This window comes from Procambarus clarkii, chromosome 57, assembly GCF_040958095.1.
Source record: "Procambarus clarkii isolate CNS0578487 chromosome 57, FALCON_Pclarkii_2.0, whole genome shotgun sequence".
Classification (NCBI taxonomy): Eukaryota; Metazoa; Arthropoda; class Malacostraca; order Decapoda; family Cambaridae; genus Procambarus; species Procambarus clarkii.
The window spans coordinates 14,545,039-14,566,563 of record NC_091206.1 but is presented as its reverse complement, the minus strand read 5'-3'; the positions used below and the strand labels follow the sequence as shown (position 1 = coordinate 14,566,563).

At 42.4% G+C, this 21,525-nt stretch overlaps 1 protein-coding gene across 5 annotated transcripts in view; it reads right to left on the bottom strand.

Annotated features, from left to right (window-relative positions):
* The window catches only part of LOC123745034 (cytosolic carboxypeptidase 1), a 109,017-nt gene that overhangs the window by 56,340 nt on the left and 31,152 nt on the right, over positions 1 to 21,525 (bottom strand). For all 5 annotated transcript variants that reach the window (XR_011223127.1, XM_069306321.1, XM_045725292.2 and 2 more), the window contains 5 exons: positions 18,179 to 19,714; positions 5,530 to 5,612; positions 4,476 to 4,548; positions 3,041 to 3,196; positions 203 to 334 (listed from right to left, as the gene is read on the bottom strand). Coding sequence is in view for 4 of the 5 variants with exons in the window: in XM_069306321.1 (XP_069162422.1) it covers positions 203 to 334; positions 3,041 to 3,196; positions 4,476 to 4,548; positions 5,530 to 5,612; positions 18,179 to 18,305 (571 nt within the window). In the remaining variant the exon portion in view is untranslated. The remainder of the gene's footprint in view (positions 1 to 202; positions 335 to 3,040; positions 3,197 to 4,475; positions 4,549 to 5,529; positions 5,613 to 18,178; positions 19,715 to 21,525) is intronic.

The following is a 21,525-nucleotide window of genomic DNA, read 5'->3' as shown; positions in this document are numbered from 1 at the left end:
TAGTGAGGGGGAAGACTGTTATCCTCGACGTGAATGGGTAACCATGAGCTACAACCGATCACCTAGGCGAAAGCCAGCCAATGAGCGAGTGTAAAAACTCACTGAGAAACCTGCATTTCTCAACCAGTGTGCTGTGAAGGAAAGAGAATGCTGTGGATTGGATTTTACACAAAAAGCATATTTTAAAATTCTAAATACTTACAATTTTTAGCCAAGTATTTAGTGACCATCAGCAAAGGAAGAAGAGGAACGCTGCTTTTCATGTGGGCCTGAAGGAGCTGGTGTGTCAATTTCACACCTCCAACAAGTCTGGCTCTGACTGCCATCTTGGGGTCTGAGGAGGCAAGAAATGCATTACTTTAGATAAATCAGTCCTAAACATTTTAATCCTTGGAACAAATATGTATATTTCCATGGTAATTTATGATAAACATTATACTACAATACTATATATATTGTAGTATTATTATACTACAATAATACATACTGTACATTTCAAATATAAAGGGGGTGAAGGTAAGCACATTAAACAACTGTTTCATCTCGAGGCGGTCAACCAATGCCGAGTCAGATTCTTCAAAGATCATGTTAAGTAATCAAAACATATTGAAAAGGCTTAACAACTTATTTATTAAAATAATATACTTTATATATGGCTGCCAAGGGCCAAGACAAAAATAAATAAAAGGGTGTCTTCAAGAAATCAAGCACAGAATATATTAAAATGCCATTTTCTGGAAGAGTCTTTAGATGTTTCCCGAGATAAGCGCTGGTCCAGCCAAACCTTACGAAGATGCACCGGGCCACTGAGACTCGCTCGTGCCTAATGGGAGCTGGGTCCAGAAGCTGGCTCTCTTTATGATGCAAGTGCAACTTGGAAATTAGAGATCTACCCAGAACAGGTAAAACTACTGTATTAGAATGCATAAGTGTAACAAAACAGGCCACCGCTTAAAAGAAAATTAGATATTCTCAGGTACTGTGATGCAATTGACCTCCACCAAGTGGTAGCCAAAGCCACCCCATGGGTGCCAGTCAGCATGCCCTCTCACTCATTCACATGGTCGCAGCTTTAGCAGATACCCTGAGCAGGTACCCCTGACAGTGTCCAACCTCTGCATGCTTAGGCTAAGTGGTGGTGGCTAACCACCACCACTTAGCCTGACAGCCGAGTCTTGGTGCCTTGGCGCCTGACAGCTGAGTGGACAGTGCTTCGGATTCGTAGTCCTGAGATTCCGGGTTCAATCCCCGGTGGAGACGGAGACAAATGGGCAAAAAGTCTCTTTCACCCTAATGCCCCTGTTACCTAGCAGTAAATAGGTACCTGGGAGTTAGACAGCTGCTACGGGCTGCTTCCTGGGGAATGTTTAACAAAAAAGAGTCCTGGTCGAGGACCGGGCCGCGGGGACACTAAGCCCCGAAATCATCTCAAGATAACCTCAAGATAACCTTAGCCTTCAAACATTAGTTCTGCAGGGGCTATTGCTTTACTATTGATATTTTCTTCATAATTGTTTCATATCACTGAGTGTGCTCTGGCTTTATATTTCACTCCAACTGTGGGCAAGGGTTTCCTTTCTTGGTAACTGACATGCATTTTCCTTACAACACCAGAGACATGTGCTCTGAGGAGTTCAGGTTCCAACTTTACAAGGCCTGTCAGTTATGAGTATAGTAGCTAGCTGTGTGTTGTTAAGCCTACTGGGATTGTACCTGGCTCTGATTCGCGCGCGCGCGCGCGCGCGCGTGCGTGCGTGCGTGCGTGCGTGCGTGCGTGCGTGTGTGTGTGTGTGTGTGTGTGTGTGTGTGTGTGTGTGTGTGTGTGTGTGTGTGTGTGTGTGTGTGTGTGTGTGTGTGTGTGTGTGTGTGTGTGTGTGTGTGTGTGTGTGTGTGTGTGTGTGTGTGTGTGTGTGTGTGTGTGTGTGTGTGTGTGTGTGTGTGTGTGTGTGTGTGTGTGTGTGTGTGTGTGTGTGTGTGTGTGTGTGTGTGTGTGTGCTTTGCACTTTTGCCAAGGGTGTGCTTCGTTCATCTAAGTGATTGATCTTTCTGACTATTGGTGTAGGGCTGCAATCTACTTGGTGGACTACTGCTTGCTCCTGCCTTTGTGGGGGTTTCTGGTGGGCCTGTGCCATATGGTGGTGGCAAAACGTTTGCATTGTTTTTCACCCCACATTCTCTTCATAGCTCCAGTGTTTCTTCATGCACTCTTTACACTGCACCAAGGCCACTCAGGAGGAGTCAACTCATATAGGAGGAACCCAGACCCCCTCAGAAAACGGTAACTCTAGTTGAGCAAGAGAAACTCAAATTGGCATCCAGGGAAGAGAACCCTGAACCTAAGTTGGAGTGAAATAACAGCAAAGTAACATACTTTGTAGGTGGCTTAAATATAATAGTGAAACAAATATGAAACGATATCAAAGCAATGGCCCATCATGGAACAATTGTTTTAGGGACAATGAACATCCTTTATCTTTGAAAAGCAGTGAAGAGTTCACAGGGGTCAGTGAATCAGGGTCAAATGGGTTGCCACCTGTTGACAGCCGGGCAAGTTGTAGTTGGTATACAAGCATTGCTAGCTACCATTTGCATTGTTTTGAACATTCATTTTTTCTTTCAAGCCGTGATTTTTGTTTTGTTTCATCTAGACATTCTCCCCCCTCACCTTCTTGAGTGAACTAGCTGCTGGTCTTGGTTAACAATAGGCCTCCATCAGTCTCAGGGGTCTGGTATGATCTGAAGGTTTAGTTATACCAGCTTAAGCCCCATAACGCTAATGAGGTAGACTACCCAGAATTTACTAATGTAATTCAAAATATTTACAACTGAACACACAAAAATAGTAAAAATTGAAAAAGAACAATCTGATGGAAATTATTGTAGAGTCAATCCAGCTTTCATGACAAATGCTTATGTAAATCCAGATCAAATCTAAATTCTGGCAGAGTAATAAATCAAAAAAATTATTTATTTGAAGGGGGTTCAACATAAAGAAGCTAAAATTTTGGAGGTTACACAAGTCTGTTTTTTTAACAAATACCTTTAGATGCCAGCTTTGCAAGGACCTGATATGCTGAATGGGTGCAAGGTTCAATGGCAGACAATCCCTCAGCAGATAGAGCTTTAAGTGCACGTAGAATTACTTCAGCTGTATTTAGTGACAGACATGTCTGAAGTATATTATGGCGAACATCTCCTGAAATGTTGCAGATTGCAGTCAGCAATTTCATCAAGAATTAAAATGCAGTATTAGTAATTTATTCAGTCTATCAGCATCTTAGATACCAAAAAAAAAATATATTTAAAGACAATACTATACAGTATAACTGAAAACCAAAAATGATAAAAAGACAAATACTGCACAATATTTCTTAAATCTCAGTTAGGCAGCCAAGACGATAACCAATCCTTCAAAATTTACTACAGTACAGTACAGTACAGTGGAACACCGACTTTGAATGCCCCTACTTGCAAATTTTTCGAGTTACAACCCCAATTTCGTCAGAAAATTCGTCTCGTGCTTTTTTGTTTTTTGACCATAAAAGTAATATATATATCATGCCATGGGTCACAAGAAAGTCAGTGGTAAGGTTAAACTTAAGAAAACACATGTGAAGATGACCACAGAAGAAAACAAGAGATTATTCATAGTGAATGAATGTGATGTCTAACTACAGAAATGTGTTAAAACGTAGGGAAAAAACAAGTGTCTTAGTGGCTCACAGAAAAAACAAGTGGTTGTGGCTCACAGGCAAGCAGTGAGCCACAACCAGGTCCTAGTGGTATGCAGGCAAAATGTAGGAGAGAGAGAGTACCCCAGAAAAGTCATCACTGCCTGATGTTATAATGGAAGGGGACTACCCTTCCAAACAGTAACACCTCTCCTCCTCCCCCATTCCTTACCATCTTCCATACCCCAACAAGAGTCATCAATAAAGGTAACCTATAACTTGTACATACTATAGTACAAAATGTGTGTACTATGTATGAAATGTATTTTGAAGTTAATATTTTAGGGAGTGCAGAATGGATTAATTCAATTTACATTATTTCTTACGGGAAAATTCGTTTCAAGTTACGAATTTTCGAGTTACGACCAATCTCTGGGAACAGATTAAATTCGTAAATGAAGGTACCACTGTATATGTATGTGAATGTTACCCTAAAGCTTCTTACATATTAAGTTTATATACTTGTGGTCATCTTGTGTTCAATTTGATAATGACTATGCGACAAAGTTTTTGTAATGATCACAACAAAAGGAAAGTTATTCAATCATTAATTCTGAACCAAGAGAAAATGGAAGAATATTTTATAATTAGTCAAACTACATAGTTACTGATACACATTTTAACACTGATGGCTATCTAATGTCACAAATGTACAACCCCCCTAATATAAAGTGATTAATATACAATATTTTCTGGAAAGAGAAAAGGGCAATTAGATGGGAGGCAACTGTAAAAGTCACTGACCTTTATAACTAGGAGAGAGGACGTCATGTAACAAGGCGCACACCGCTCCCATCAGCGCAGGATCCTCACAGTGCTGGGAACCACAACCAACCTATTATGTTATCTAAACATGCAAGTATTTACCTACTTAAAATTTTCTTAGATTAAGGACCTGCCCAAAACGCTGTGCGTACTAGTGGCTTTCAAGACTGTAATTACTATCCTATGTATCCTCACAATCCCAATGTACCTTCTAGTATATATATAAATAAATAAATAAATAAATAACATGGCATTGTAATTTTACTTGATGTTACTAAGAAATATGTTTATATTCATTAGTAGTAATGAAGGAAATAAAAATGGATTAGGTTAGCTAATGGAGTTAGCAAATATTATCATACCATAATATAAATAGTATGATACAAAAGCATGTAATTATTCTCAACTTTGCAATTTTTCAAATTCTCTTGACTGTGGTCATGTTAAACATTCATCTTGTAACTCTTGTGTTGTACAGGTATTACACATGCCCCTATATTAGAAATTATATAATTTTAAAATGTCCTTTTTTCATAGGAGTTTGTTTCTATTTTGTTATTATTAGAATAAGCTGTACAGAGCCTGTAATATAAGGGTAGTTTTAACAAAAAAATTGTAAAATTCACAAAATTAAAAACAAAAACCATTATTTCATTATTTTTTAATAATGAAAGGCCTAAATACCAATTAAAGACATTGCCTTTCTTCTAATTTAAATAAAAATAACAATAGGGTTATAGTCAATATCAATTAATTTTTAAGTTTACAAAAAAATGTGTATAATTAACAAAAATGATGGATAGCATTAGCTAATAATTAAGAAAAGGTGCATTGTCGACACAAACATTTGAATTCATCCTTCATCTTTGACATGTTTTAACTAGTTTAGAAGACTTACAGCTAAATATCTATATGACAGCAAGATATTATCTAAATATTTTCTCAAGTGTTTCCAAGATTTACTTATTTTAATTTCTGGTCATTTATGGTTAATGCGAGAGTTAAGAGGGACAATGCAGGGGCTAGTTCTAACCTCTATGATGTAGATTAGTTGCTGCAAGATCTGGTGGTCTGGGGTGGCCAGTCTCTCCAGAGTCTCCAGGCGGACATCCACATCTGTCAAAACAAACACAATAATATCTCTTCACTACTCTCAACACAAACAGTAATATCTCTTTACTACTGTCAACACAAACACAGTAATATCTCTTCACTACTCTCAATACTGTCCCTTCAACCATCCCTCAAATATTGTCAGGCATAAATGCATTTCTTGATATACTTATATTAGTAATTTTTACTTTTTTTTCCCCATTTAAAAGTAATGGGTTATTCTTCTCGCAGTAAAGGTTGAAAAACTCATTCATCACACTTGAATAACACCGAGGTTCAGTTTCTAAAACCATTATGACTGTAATCTTCATGTTAATCAAGCTAAACTTAACAAAAATGGTGGATGAACTCTTGAAATATATCTTAAACTCTAGACAACTCATGAATGTTGTAACTTGAATAGCTTAACAAATTTTGAGGTTCAGTTCCTCAAACATTTTTCACTACCACTCACAGGATAGGTACAGTATGGGGTGTATAATCAAAACTAAGATATCACAATATCTCATCTTTACACTTTGAATATTTATGTTTAAAACAAAAACAATACAAATTTGTTACATCACAATATATACCGTCTATTTGTCCAGAATCAACATTCTATGAAGTAAGTATACTAGTTACAAATACAAATATTTATTCAGGTAAAGTACATAGTTAATACACTCCATGGAGTGTATTAACTTAAGTATTATTAATGGAGTATTATTAATATTGGAGTGTATATTATGGAGTTAACACACTCCATAATCATCATCAATGCTCCACTTGGTCACTCAGGCTTACACTAATTGTAAGTTTTATTCCGGTTAACATTAACACTAGAAGTGAGTATTTTATCAGATAAACTGCACCATTGTCAAGTTTACGAGTTACTCAACAGTAGTGGGTATTCAGTAGTTCAGACGGACACACTCAAGAGTAGTGTCCGTCTGATAGTTTTAGGCTACTGCTGAATTAGCGCAAAAATATCATTAAGATATCACAGAGTAATTCCAACCATTACGTTTCATCACTGGAGTAATGTCAACCACAGTTTCATCACTGGAGTAATGTCAACCACAGTTTCATCACTGGTGTAATGTCAACCACAGTTTCATCACTGTAGTAATGGCAACCACAGTTTCATCACCGGAGTAATGCCAACCACAGTTTCATCACTGGAGTAATGTCAACCACAGTTTCATCACTGGTGTAATGTCAACCACAGTTTCATCACTGTAGTAATGGCAACCACAGTTTCATCACCGGAGTAATGCCAACCACAGTTTCATCACTGTAGTAATGGCAACCACAGTTTCATCACCGGAGTAATGCCAACCACAGTTTCATCACTGTAGTAATGGCAACCACAGTTTCATCATCGGAGTAATGCCAACCACAGTTTCATCACTGTAGTAATGGCAACCACAGTTTCATCACTGGAGTAATGGCAATCAAAGTGTCACCACTGGAGTAATGTCCACCACAAAGTTTCATCACTCAACTAATGTAAATCTACTCAATTACTCCACTGGAGAAATAACACTATTAACAACCTTTTGTTTTTGAGCTCAATCAAAACAAATTACTACACACACAATAGGCTATAATAACTATTTCACAATAAGTGAGCTAACTATTATATCAAGAGTTCAGACCAATCTTGACAATCGTCACATGGGCCATGGCTATCTTTCAGCGGACTACTGCACTAACTTGGCTATCATCTTGCGGGAAATTTAATGAATATAAACATCAGAGGTCCACGGTTGTTCAACGTCAAACCAGCGAGCATCAGAAATATTGCAGGAACAACCGTGGGCATCTTCAACAGGAAACTTGATTGTTTCCTTCAAGGAGTGCCGGACCAACCGGGCTGTGGTGGGTATGTGGGCCTGCGGGCCGCTCCAAGCAACAGCCTGGTGGACCAAACTCTCACAAGTCAAGCCTGGCCTTGGGCAGGGCTTGGGGAGTAGAAGAACTCCCAGAACCCCATCAACCAACCCCATCCATCGTGGCCCTCTCCATCTTATTTGTGATGGCAGAATATGACTCCTCGCCGGAAGTTTATTGAACATTTTCAGGCGAGAATTTTCCTTACAGGAGCGTTGCCAAAGGATTGATCCTAGAGTGGTTGGCAGGCACTGGACTTGTGCCAAGTATAGGCCCCCCCCCCACCCCGTCTCTCATGTTTACAAATGTGTTCATGTCTTACTCCCCATCCTCACTCAAACATCTCGTATTCCATACATTTATCATTCTCTAAAACACACACACACACAATTATATAATATATAATGGACCTTGTATACCACTTATGTCAGACCAATCCTGGAATATGCAGCTCCTGCCTGGAGTCCATATCTAGTTAAATACAAGACACAAAGTTAGGGAAGATTCAGCGGTATGCCACCAGACTTGTCCCAGAACTGGTGACACAGGTGGAAACTTAGTACCCAAATGAGCCACAGAGACATTAGAAAGAATGTTTTCAGTGTCAGAGTAGTTAGTAAATGGAATGCACTAAGCAGTGATGTGGTGGAGGCTGACTCCATACACAGTTTCAAATATAGATATGATAGAGCCCAGTAGGCTAAGAAATCTGTACCCCAGTTGATTGACAGTTGAGAGGCGGGACTAAAGAGACAAAGCTCAACCCACGCAAGCACAAATAGGTGAGTGCACACACACACACACACACACAAACACAAACACACACACACACACACACACACACACACGGTAAAAGGTGACACCCCTAGGGTCAACACTTGCAGCAGAGGAGCTCCAGCATATTTCAACAATCCTAAGTATTGTAGTACAGGTTGATGGTAGTGAGTGGTGTCCCACAGAACATAAAGGTATAGTGCTCTTGAAAAATAGGTGAGATAACAGGAAAGTGCTAAGGGAAGTGAAAAATCAGATGAGAAAAAGTTGCCCTAGTGTTTACAGTGCAGAGAAGAACATTCAAGATGGCCACTGGCAAGGGGAAAAACAAAACAGAGCTTGATTTTGAGGGATTCAATGAAGAAAGCATTGATATTAGTAGTCTACATAACAAGTTGGTAAATTTAGATACTATAGTGAACTCTCATGTAGAAATAATTAGTAAATTGAAAGAAAGTAATGACCATTTGAATAGCAAAGTTTTATGTCTTGAGGGTTTAGTGAAAGACTTGCGCAAGGATAAGAATCAATTGGAAACAAATTGCAAAGCCATGGAAGAAGAAAATAAACTCTTAAAAATAGCTTTGGAAGAAGTTAAAGTAAATTTAAACATAAATGACTACAATAGGTTAGGCAAGGAAATTCAACAGGAGAAACAGCTTTTGTCAGCACAGATGGAGGAAGTTACACAGGGAATAGAACAGTGCAAGAAAGATATGCAACTCACTTATGCACAAGTGGCCAAGGAGAAGGAAAAAATAGAAGAAGCAGTAAAGGAAGTCAAACACTGCAGCAACCAAGATAAAACAAACATTAGGCAAGAAGTGAGGAAAGAATTGGCATTTAACCCGAAGTTGGTGCAAAACACAGTTGATCGGAGTAAGTCCCTGATCATTTTTGGCTGCAAAGAAAAGGCGATAACATCTAGGTCAGAAAGAGCTGTAGAAGAAGCTAAAGTAGTAGATAAAATTGTTGGCCTCGCGGAAGGTCTTACAAACAGAGAGAATGTGTGCGACTACAGGAGAATAGGCAGGTACGTAAAAGGGAAAGATCGACCTTTGAGGATCACCCTAAACGGTGCCAAACAGATGGAAGAAGTACTAAGGAATGCTAGAAAATTGCAAAGGGATGAGGATGGGAAAGGGTGGTCGTTAAGACGAGATCTTTCAAAAGAAGATAGAGAGAAGCTGAAACTGAACCTCGCCGAGGCAAAACATTTAAATGAGAGCAGGAATGAAGAAGAAATAAATTCTTTTTTCTACAAAGTGATAGGGGTAGGCAAACCAGTAAAGTGGTACATAAAGGCAAACCAACAAAATCAATAGAGAGAGGGGGAGTGAAGAATAAGGAGAGGGGGAACAAGTTCCTGAAGATTGCATACACCAACATAGATGGAGTGAGATCGAAGATACTGGAGTTAAGTGATGTAATACAGCTGCAGACACCAGACATTGTTGCACTCACGGAGACAAAACTTGAAGATGTAATTTTAAATGAGGTCATATTCCCAAGGGGCTACTCAATTTGGAGACGGGACAGAAAAATTAGGAAAGGCGGTGGCGTTGCTGTGCTGGTAAAAGAACACCTAAAGGTGAAGGAAATAATGACTGCCAATCCACAAGAAGTTGACATAATAGCACTAGAGATCTGCTATGAGGATGATAAACTAATGATGATAAATGCATATAGTCCACCGCCAAGCAGCACATGGTCAAAGGAGGAGCTAGATAGTAAACGTGAAGGTCTTATAACAATAATGAGAGAGATTATAGCGAGAGCGGATAACGATAGATCACGACTGTTGATAGTCGGTGACTTCAACTTGAAATCCATAGACTGGGAAGCATATGAAGCTAAAACAGAAGATTTTTGGACCTGTAAATTTGTAGACCTCATCCTGGAAACATTCTTGTATCAACATGTTAAACAAGCTACGAGGATGAGGGAAGGGGACGTTCCCTCCATGCTAGATTTGATATTTACCAGGAAGGAGGAAGAGATATTTGACATTCAGTACCTTCCTCCCTTGGGTAAAAGTGACCATGTCTTTTTGGGAATAAAGTATGCAATGCGTTATAAGCTGGAAGAAAATAAGGAGGTTGAAGCAGTTGAAAAACCAGACTTCAGGAGAGGACATTATGGTGACCTTAGAAATTTTTTTAGTGAGTATAATTGGACAGACTTGATGCTAGGCAAGGAAGTGAATGAGATGTATGGCAAGTTTTGTGAAATATATGATAAAGGCACAAAAAAATTTATACCAAAACAGAGATGCAGGACCAGAAAACAGGATTGGTTCGACAGAAATTGTGAGAGGGCAAGAGACCAAAAGACACAAAAATGGAATCAGTATAGGAAGAGGCCAAACCCCCAAACATACCAGCGATACAAAGATGCGAGAAACAATTATACAGCAGTAAGGAGAGAGGCAGAAAGAAATTTTGAAAAAGGGATAGCAGATAAATGTAAAACAGAACCGGGCCTATTCTACAAATTCATAAACAACAAATTGCAGGTAAAGGATAATATCCAGAGGTTGGAAATGGGAAACAGATTCACGGAAAATGAAAATGAAATGTGTGAAACATTAAATGAAAAGTTCCAAAGTGTGTTTGTACAAAATGAAATCTTCAGAGAACCAGACACAATAAGAATTCCAGAGAACAACATAGAGCGGATAGAGGTGTCTAGAGATGAAGTGGAAAATATGCTAAAGGAGCTCGGGAGGAACAAAGCAGCTGGCCCAGATGGCGTTTCACCATGGGTTCTGAGAGAATGTGCATCTGAGCTCAGCATTCCACTTCACCTGATCTTTCAGGCATCCCTGTGTACAGGAATCGTAGCAGACGTGTGGAAACAGGCTAACATAGTTCCAATCTACAAAAGTGGCAGCAGGGAAGACCCCCTCAATTATAGACCTGTATCATTGACAAGTGTAATAGTGAAAGTATTGGAAAAGCTAATCAAAACTAAATGGGTAGAACACCTGGAGAGAAATGATATAATATCAGACAGACAGTATGGTTTTCGATCAGGAAGATCCTGTGTATCGAATTTACTCAGTTTCTATGATCGGGCCACAGAGATATTACAGGAAAGAGATGGCTGGGTTGACTGCATCTATCTGGACCTAAAAAAGGCTTTCGACAGAGTTCCACATAAGAGGTTGTTCTGGAAACTGGAAAATATTGGAGGGGTGACAGGTAAGCTTCTATCATGGATGAAAAATTTTCTGACTGATAGAAAAATGAGGGCAGTAATCAGAGGCAATGTATCGGAATGGAGAAATGTCACAAGTGGAGTACCACAGGGTTCAGTTCTTGCACCAGTGATGTTTATTGTGTACATAAATGATCTACCAGTTGGTATACAGAATTATATGAACATGTTTGCTGATGATGCTAAGATAATAGGAAGGATAAGAAATTTAGATGATTGTCATGCCCTTCAAGAAGACCTGGACAAAATAAGTATATGGAGCACCACTTGGCAAATGGAATTTAATGTTAATAAATGTCATGTTATGGAATGTGGAATAGGAGAACATAGACCCCACACAACCTATATATTATGTGAGAAATCTTTAAAGAATTCTGATAAAGAAAGAGATCTAGGAGTGGTTCTAGATAGAAAACTATCACCTGAGGACCACATTAAGAATATTGTGCAAGGAGCCTATGCAATGCTTTCTAACTTCAGAATTGCATTTAAATACATGGATGGCGATATACTAAAGAAATTGTTCATGACTTTTGTTAGGCCAAAGCTAGAATATGCAGCTGTTGTGTGGTGCCCATATCTTAAGAAGCACATCAACAAACTGGAAAAGGTGCAAAGACATGCTACTAAGTGGCTCCCAGAACTGAAGGGCAAGAGCTACGAGGAGAGGTTAGAAGCATTAAATATGCCAAAACTAGAAGACAGAAGAAAAAGAGGTGATATGATCACTACGTACAAAATAGTAACAGGAATTGATAAAATCGACAGGGAAGACTTCCTGAGACCTGGAACTTCAAGAACAAGAGGCCATAGATTTAAACTAGCTAAACACAGTTGCCGAAGAAATATAAGAAAATTCACCTTCGCAAATAGAGTGGTAGACGGTTGGAACAAGTTAAGTGAGAAGGTGGTGGAGGCCAAGACCGTCAGTAGTTTCAAAGCGTTATATGACAAAGAGTGCTGGGAAGACGGGACACCACGAGCGTAGCTCTCATCCTGTAACTACACTTAGGTAATTACACTTAGGTAATTACACACACACACACACACACACACACACACACACACACACACACACACACACACACACACAGTAGAGTACCACAGGGTTCTTCAGTTCTTGCCCTAGTAATGTTCGCTATCTACATAAACGATCTACCAGAAGGAATACAGAATTATATGAATATGTTTGCTGATGCAAATATACTAGGGTGGTGGTGGTTGTTTTAGATTCAGCTACTGCGAACAAAAAGTTCCAAGTAACACGGGCTATGGCGAGCCCATCGTGGACTTACCTGGCACAGGAGCGGGGCTGTAGCTGAGATACTAGGGAAGATAAGAACCTTTTAAGGCGATTGTCATGCCCTTCAAGAAGACCTGGACAAAATAAGCGCATAGGGGGAAAAACTTTCCAAATATAATTTAATGTGAATAAAAAGCCACGTTATGGAATGTGGAAGAGGATAAAATCGGCCACACAACCTACAAATTTTGTGAAAAAGCTGTATTATTGATTTATTCTGATAAAGTACCTGATTAACTACCTTCATCTGATAAAGAAAATCTTATGGTGGATGTAGATAGAAAACTGTCACCTGAGGACCACACAGTGTCTTAGGAGGCTATGCTTCGCTTTCCTGTTTCAGAATTGCTTTTAGATACATAGATGGCAAATTTAATATGACGCTTTTGTGAAAGGTGGCAGGTGACTTGCGTGCAACCATCCACATCTTTTCAGGCAGAGACATGCACACAAAACAAGATTTATATATAATTTATTTGCTCTCTAGCTCGACGTGCTCTGTCGGAAATTCGCTTATTATCCTTTATAATTAACTACCCATGTTTTATATCCATAATGTTAATGAAGCTCCCATTAATCGAATACCTTTATCTTGTAGACGAAGGCCATAACAAAGGGGATACAAATAAGGTTATATCAACACGAAATAGTACACGAAATAATGGCTATAAATTCTATAGGTTTATATTCGGGAATTAACATTGTGACAATGCTGAATTATTTCAAGCCAAAGTTAGACATGAAGAGAAGCGGCCGAGAATAAGGTCAATAGGCCTTCTACAGTTTCATTGAGTCTCATGTTGATGAATACAAGTGTTAGGTGTTCTTAAGGCACACCGAGTAATATGAACTCCCACGTTCTCGCTTAACAGGAGGTTAGTTAAGGCACCAGTTGTCCTTGACTTGCATATTCACTTTCAACGGCTGCCTCCAGCTACTAACTATTCCTTTTTTAGATTAAACACATTTATAATCCCAGAGAGCAGCTTCAGTCTTGGTCAGGTTCATCACTCGTCACGTCCCGATGCTTCCTTCGGTGGCCTCTAATATTGGTGTTTGGAATACTCTGTATTGTTATTTGAAATGCTCTTGTTTTCATGTTTGGAATACTCTTGAACATGGCCCAAATCTCAACACTGTCCGACCCTCCCACTCCACACTACGTCTAATTCCCGGCATTCGTCGGTGTGTGTGTGCATGACACTGACGGGTGTCTGGCACTGTGCCACAGCCCCGACCTGGTGCCGTCTTACACACCAGCACCAACCCTCCCTTTCCTTCCTGTCTTCCTCTCCCACCCCCTCCCATCACCCGCGTATAGAAACTGGTACTTCTTTCCTGCCTCTGATGCCAGATACACTTTCCTTGCGGAGGGGGATGACACGCGGGCCTCCACACCGTGTTCCCACCCGTTATGTTATACAGCTTATTGAAATGTAGAGGAGATAGGGCAATAGTATATTGACGTAACCGGATATGCATCTAGTCGTAAACTGTAAGTGAATCGAGCACAGGGAATCAGTGCCTTACTTTGCGAGAATTCTGGGGCATAGCGTCCCCGCGGCCCGGTCCTCAACCAGGCCGCGGCGATGGAATGCGCGGGAAAATTTGATCGTAGCCACTTCTCTCCACAATTTGAGGAATAAATACAAGACAGAACTTGAACGTCACACGATGTAATAATCGCCAGGTATAGAAGGCTGAGGCTAACTCCCCCATTTCTCCTAGAGTTATCGGACCAGCCTGGCTGTGATGACTATGTGGGCCTTCGGGCTACGAAGACAGCTTCCCAGATCAGGCCATCACCAGGGAAGGTTGGCCACAGGCCAGGCAGTGGGAGTAGAACAACTCTTGAAATCGTCAACAGGTACTCACGGATATTGATACAAAAAAAAAAACACACACGATTAGTCCAATATAATTCATTTTGTCGGGGGACATGAAGCCTGTATACATACATACATTAGGCTAGTATCGAGCCTCCCCCCCCCCCTTCCAAAGTCGAAATACACCTCACTCAGGATGTAACCCAGAAAGAGTTGCCCAACTCTTAACTTATTTACCCTGCCTAACCAGGGTACTTACTGACTGCTAAGTGAACAGAGGTACTTATTTACTCCTAGGTGAAAGGAGACGTGCCCAACCATTTTTGTCCCGCCCGGGATTCGAACCCGGTTTTCCAGGGAACCAACCCAACTGTACACCGCATGTTTCACCATTAGTGCACGATCAGTCTAATATAACACACCATTACATGCAATATACGAGAGGAAATTGGCAAAGAGGAGAAGGAGAGCGTCTCTAAATTGCGAGAGAACGGAACAAGATGACATGGGGTGGAGCTGGAAACTCAAGACGAGTCTTAAGAAACGTTGATAATACACGTAGCCCGTCTGGGAGGTCAACACGTGCAATGCACTAAAGCAGAAGTCGTGGAAGCCACGTCCAACCCCAACTTCAAACACTAATACGGCGCAGCACTCGGACGCCAGGAAAAGTTCAAATCGTAGCTGGTACAACAAGGTTACGAAACATCTCATGATGAGCTGCTCACTCGACAATAATCACTGTTAGGTAAGCACGTGTTGTGTGCACTGCTAATCCCCTTTCATACGTGCACTGCTAATCCCCTTTCATACGTGCACTGCTAATCCCCTTTCACACGTGCACTGCCAAGCCCCTTCAACACGTGTAATGTACCAACAATGCGCCTTTAAGGTTTCCAGAAGTCTGCCAGATCTCCCTTTAAGAAATTTGTCTGCACTCGACGAAGTCATTTCATTAAATGCAATGGTAACGGCCCTGTGGTGCCCTCGGGGCAGTAGGGTGTTACACCACACCACACACCCACGCTACTCTCTGATTAAAACGTGCTTGGTTTCTAATACCTTTTGCTATAAGAAAATATTATGGCAATGGGTAGGGGGATGAACTCGCTTCGCTTCTAAACACGCACGCTACCATTCCGCTTCCACTCCCTCCTTCCCTCATTCTTCTCTCCCACTCCCTCCTTCCCTCATTCTTCTCTCCCACTCCCTCCTTCCCTCATTCTTCTCTCCCACTCCCTCCTTCCCTCATTCTTCTCTCCCACTCCCTCCTTCCCTCATTCTTCTCTCCCACTCCCTCCTTCCCTCATTCTTCTCTCCCACTCCCTCCCTCCCTCATTCTTCTCTCCCACTCCCTTCCAGCAAGTCGCAACAAGAGGGAGACAGGTGGCGTGGCCGCCATGAATCCTTCACCGCTGACACACAATCAGTGCCCCTTTGTTCTCCTGGAAGATGAAGGAAAATAGTTTTACCATGATTGACTGGTGGCTGGGATTATACAGCCACGCCAACTGCCTGGGTTATTGTGTTAATACGATAAAACCTGCTTTTTGTATGGGTATGGATGAACGCTGAAGATATTACACCCTCATGACACGTGGATACATTAATACTATGTCCCAGATACTCAAAGACTCGATTTACTTAAAAATGGAGGATCAGCTAGCAAGGATTTATCGAAGGATTTATTGCATTATATCGTCTCCAAATAATAATAATATAAGCTTGTGTGATGTGTCAATCCCAGCAGCACGCGTGCAGGACCGAGGTATGACTAATGTGATATTTCAGCAATAATTATACCTTAGCAAGTCTTTAAGACTATTTTTTTATATATATACAAGAGTTGTTACATTCTTGTAGAGCCACTAGTACGCGTAGCGTTTCGGGCAGGTCCCTGGAATACGATCCCCGCCGCGAAGAATCGTTGTTACAGCCAAGAACACATTTTACTGTTGAGTTAAACAGAGGCTATAGTTAAGGATTTGCGGCCAGTAAATCCTCCCCGGCCATGATACGAACCCATGACAAAGAGCTCGCGGAACGCCAGGCGAGTGTCTTACCACTACACCACGGAGACTGTGACAGGCTTCTTCGATACTTCAGGCTTGTATCGACGTACCCCCCACCCCCCCACCCTCTCAAGGTCGAATTACCGATTTTTGCCGGAATGAAACCTCATAACAGTTGCTTAACTCATGCGTACCTATTTACTGATAGGTGAATAGAGGCGTTAGATGAAATGAAACTTGCTCAACCATTTCTGTCGCGCCCGGGATTCGAAACCCGGAATTACCATTGGATAGTCGGGAACCAACCCAACTGTACTAACCAACGCTTGAAAACAGTCTAGCTGTCCCACGTCCATTGTCACCCGGTATATCTGTTCCATTGACCACACATCATATTGATGTGTGAGAGGGAGCCGGTCGGCCGAGCGGACAGCACGCTGGACTTGTGATCCTGTGGTCCTGGGTTCGATCCCAGGCGCCGGCGAGAAACAATGGGCAGAGTTTCTTTCACCCTATGCCCCTGTTACCTAGCAGTAAAATATGTACCTGGGTGTTAGTCAGCTGTCACGGGCTGCTTTCTGGGGGTGGAGGCCTGGTCGAGGACCGGGCCGCAGGGACACTAAAAAAGCCCCGAAATCATCTCAAGATAACCTCAAGATATTTCCATAGCAATATGTCTCCAGGTCTTTCGTGAATCGTCTTCGTATCAACTCTTGGTGATGGTCGTGCTGATGGCCACCTGCCATGTGAAGACGCTCTGAGGGGGGGGGGGGGAGGTGTTTCACCTTGATTACTTCTAGATATTGTCTGGTCGATGCTTTCCTTATGGCTTCCTGCCACCTGGCCTCATTCTTCCTCCCACATGCAGGCGATGAGTCACAATAACGGGGCTGAACTATGTTGACCAGACCACACACTAGAAAGTGAAGGGACGACGATGTTTCGGTCCGTCCTGGACCATTCTTAAGTCGATTGAGAGACTTGAGAATGGTCCAGGACGGACCATTCCGTCACATTTGTTGTTGTTATAGATTCAGCTACTCGGAACAAGTTCCAAGTAGCACGGGCTATGGTGAGCCCATAACTTACCTGGCACAGGAGCGGGGCAAGCAGCACGGGCTATGGTGAGCCCATAACTTACCTGGCACAGGAGCGGGGCAAGCAGCACGGGCTATGGTTAGCCCGTAACTTACCTGGCACAGGAGCGGGGCAAGTAACACGGGCTATGGTGAGCCCGTAACTTACTTGGCACAGGAGCGGGGCAAGTAGCACGGGCTATGGTGAGCCCGTAACTTACCTGGCACAGGAGCGGGGCAAGTAGCACGGGTTATGGTGAGCCCGTAGTGGACTTACCTGGCACAGGAGCGGTGCTGTGTTGTGCTGTTATCCTGACCCCTTCCCATTGCTATATAGTCATAATGGCTTGGCGCTTTCCCTGATCATTCCCCTTCCCCCTTTCCTCCCCCCACCCCACAAAAAGAAGGAAAAAAAAGAGAGCAAGGAGAGGGAGGGTGGAGGGGGAGTGTGATCCAGCTGAGGCAGGTGTGTAGGGTTACTGACCTTGCACCTTGAGCCTGGAGTGTAGCCTGGCCACCACCGTCCTCAGCACCTCCACCTCCTCTGCTGGCCTGGCCGCCCCTTGGGCCAGTCGCTCTAGCGTCACGGCCAGGGCGCTCTCCGAAGACATCTTGGGACAAGTCTTCCACAACGGTAGTTCCAGAGTGCAGGTGTCACGATGGTACCAAGGTCTTGCTGCTCAAAGTATCAAACTGTTCTTCCCCCTCACCTCTATACAGTTATTAATGCATTTCTACACTTAAAACATCTATACAATCGTCACTTACATCTGAACAGAATCAAGGCTGGTGAATAACTTTGTGTGGTGGGGTGGAGAGGGACGGTACGGGACGGATGTGGCGGAGTTACAACTGGAAGTATACACACAGCATGGCCACCAATCACAGCGTGGCATCACACCACAACACACACACACAGGTACGTAACGGTGGAGGGGGAGCAAGGTAGACACACACACGAACACTATGGCGGGTGGTCGGGAACTATCAACACTACTGGGACGGACTATGGTCCACTGGGAAGACTGGATGCCTGGCCACGTTATAATCCAAGAATTGGTGATCCTCTAGCATGAATTTCCAGCTTCCTACTTCCTTCAGCATGACAACATACTTCATCACCAACTTCGGTCTTGAAGGAAAAGGGGAAGTCTGTCACTACCTTTACACACACACTTATAATGGAGAATCATTATTAGTTAAAACAAAGATATCACAAAACTTCTTTCAAATTAGACTCCAGTAAAATATTTTTTCAGATTCAATGTAATAAACTTCAATTTACAAATTAATATTTTCCACAGTTCTCCAGACCTAGAGCGAGAAAAGTTACTGCCGCGACAAAATAATTGGCCTTCTGGGGCGATAATGTACGTGTTCCGTCAGCTTCACACGTACCCAAGATATCTAGGCCAACAGACTTCGATCCTCTCCTGCGAGAGTCGCAACGCGCGCGCGCACGCTGGTACAGGCTCGGGCCACGTGGCAGCCACAAGTTACCGCTCGAAAGCCAACCTCAAGCGCTTCAGAAACGTTCATAAATGTTGCAAGTTGAGCGGACAAAGATCCACAACACCAAAACACAAACGGACTTGTGTAGAATCAGCACTCAAAGCAGCTGCTTACAGATACCTATCTCTTTCCCCTATCGAAGCGAGTCTTGTTTAACTTGCCCCTTGAATACCAACTTTCTTCAGCGTTATTCCCAGAGCGCTAACGTCGCAAACCAATATCCCAGCCGTAAGTTACCAAGATGTCTCTGTTCATGGGTTTCAGCGGAACTGAAGACCATGCAAGTGTTTTAATGTCCTCTAGTGCAGAGAGAGTTGCAGAGTTGAAGGTCAGAGCAGGTCTGACAAGGAAGCGACGAGTTTGCTGCTGTTGCTCAACAGAGAAGCGCGACAGTTATGAAGAGCGAATGGGGCCCTGACGGTGGTGGCCCTGTGTGCCAGACAAGCTGCCTGACACCAGCCAGGGACGTCAGCAGCGGCAGCGGTGATGTTCGTTCCCGCAGTGGCATCTGCAAAGAGAGGAACCCACGATCAATAAACCGTATCTCACAAGCACCCGCCTCATCCCGCCCTCACACCACCCACGCCCCCGACACCCACCTGCTGCCAATTATATAATTACACACATGCCCACCAGAAAATACATCAGTTTATAACAACAGCAGCAGGATCGTGTGTGTGTCCATCTTGTCGGCGTCTGGTCTGGGAAATAGGGAATGTTGACACAGATGAAGCATCACACAACTGGTGTGTTGGGGAAGTTTACCAGACGCCGCAAGGTTCTTAGGCTTGCAGGATTAAATCTCGATGTGCCTAGGTATGTTAATATAGAAAGAACTACTTCGGGTAACCGGCGTTACTCGGGGGGACGGAGGCCACATCTTTATTACACGCTATTTTCATCACTGCAACCATCGTCTCTATCCGCGACTTTGTTGACTTGGGTTATGGAGGTCATTGATCTCCATAAAATTGTAGATCTGACTCCTGATCACACTCTCAAAAACTTTTATTATGTGGGACGTTAGTGTGGCTGGTCTATAATTCTGAGCCAATGCTTTCCTCCCAGTAGGGAAGCATATCTGATGATTTAAGTGCTCTTAGTGCTCCCCTACCTTGTGTAAGGAAGCAATATCTGATGATTTAAGTGCTCTTAGTTCTCCCTACCTTGTGTAAGGAAGCAATATCTGATGATTTAAGTGCTTTTAGTATCTCCCCATTATCTAACCTTTTTTCTCCATACTACGCCGAGTGCCTGTGTTACTGGCATTTTGCATTTCATTATAAATATTGAATTCTACGAGTTTGTACCCGGGGCCGAGTGCCATGCGCATGTTGTCAAATGCGCTTTCAAAATCCGCAGAGTTTGTGTTGGTATTGTGTTCATATTTGTGAAAGTCTGGGCGACTGAGGTTGTACCATTTTCTTTCCTGGAGTGAAAGAAAATTACTTACTTATCACAATACTTATTACGTGATCTAGAGTGTCACTTGTTTGGATAGAAATGTCTGCATGTTGATTCAAAACGACTTTATTCCTTCCTAGGTATATTTAGACATTTTCCTGAGACGAGGGTAGCTGGCATTCAAATACCTTTCTCTTTCCAAAATATTATGTATGCAAAATGCCGAGTCAGAATTTACAATTTATTGAACTTCTACTTCAGTTTCACCCCCCTGTCGACGGCCTCAGCTCCTGCACCACTATATATCTGTTTCTCACTCTTCCTGGATGCCTGGCAGGCTTTCAATGAATTAAATTCTTCAGTCACGAGTCATGATATCTAGGAGTTGCTTTAATACATTCCAAGCTGGCAAATCATTGTTGCATACCCACAGTAAAAGGTCTCTCCGGCCCTTAGTACTGCTCACGTCTGTACAAGTGTTGTGTGCGCGCCCCAGCTTATCCTAATCTTGGCACACATTCACACAAACACCAGCTGGCTGGCTTGGTGTAAAATTGATTCAATCGACTCTACTACAGCACAGAACTGGTGGGGAGGGAGGGGGAATGGTGGAGATGGAGGGAGAGGGAGGGGGATGGTGGGGAAGGTCGGAGGTGAGAAAGGATAGGAAAAGTAATGAAGGAGGAGAGAGAAGGAATGTACTTGAGAAGTAGGGAAGAAGACCATCATAGCTAAATTCACAGGAAACTTTTAAATAAGATTTAATGATAAATTCCAAGTAAAACAAAAGTTACGAGGTAGGGTGATGATAGGGAACAAAATACCGTACCAAGATTTGGCAGGTGAGCATGTCCTGTGTACCAAGGGGCCTGACAGCTGAGTGGACAACGCTTCGGATTCGTAGTCCTGAGGTTT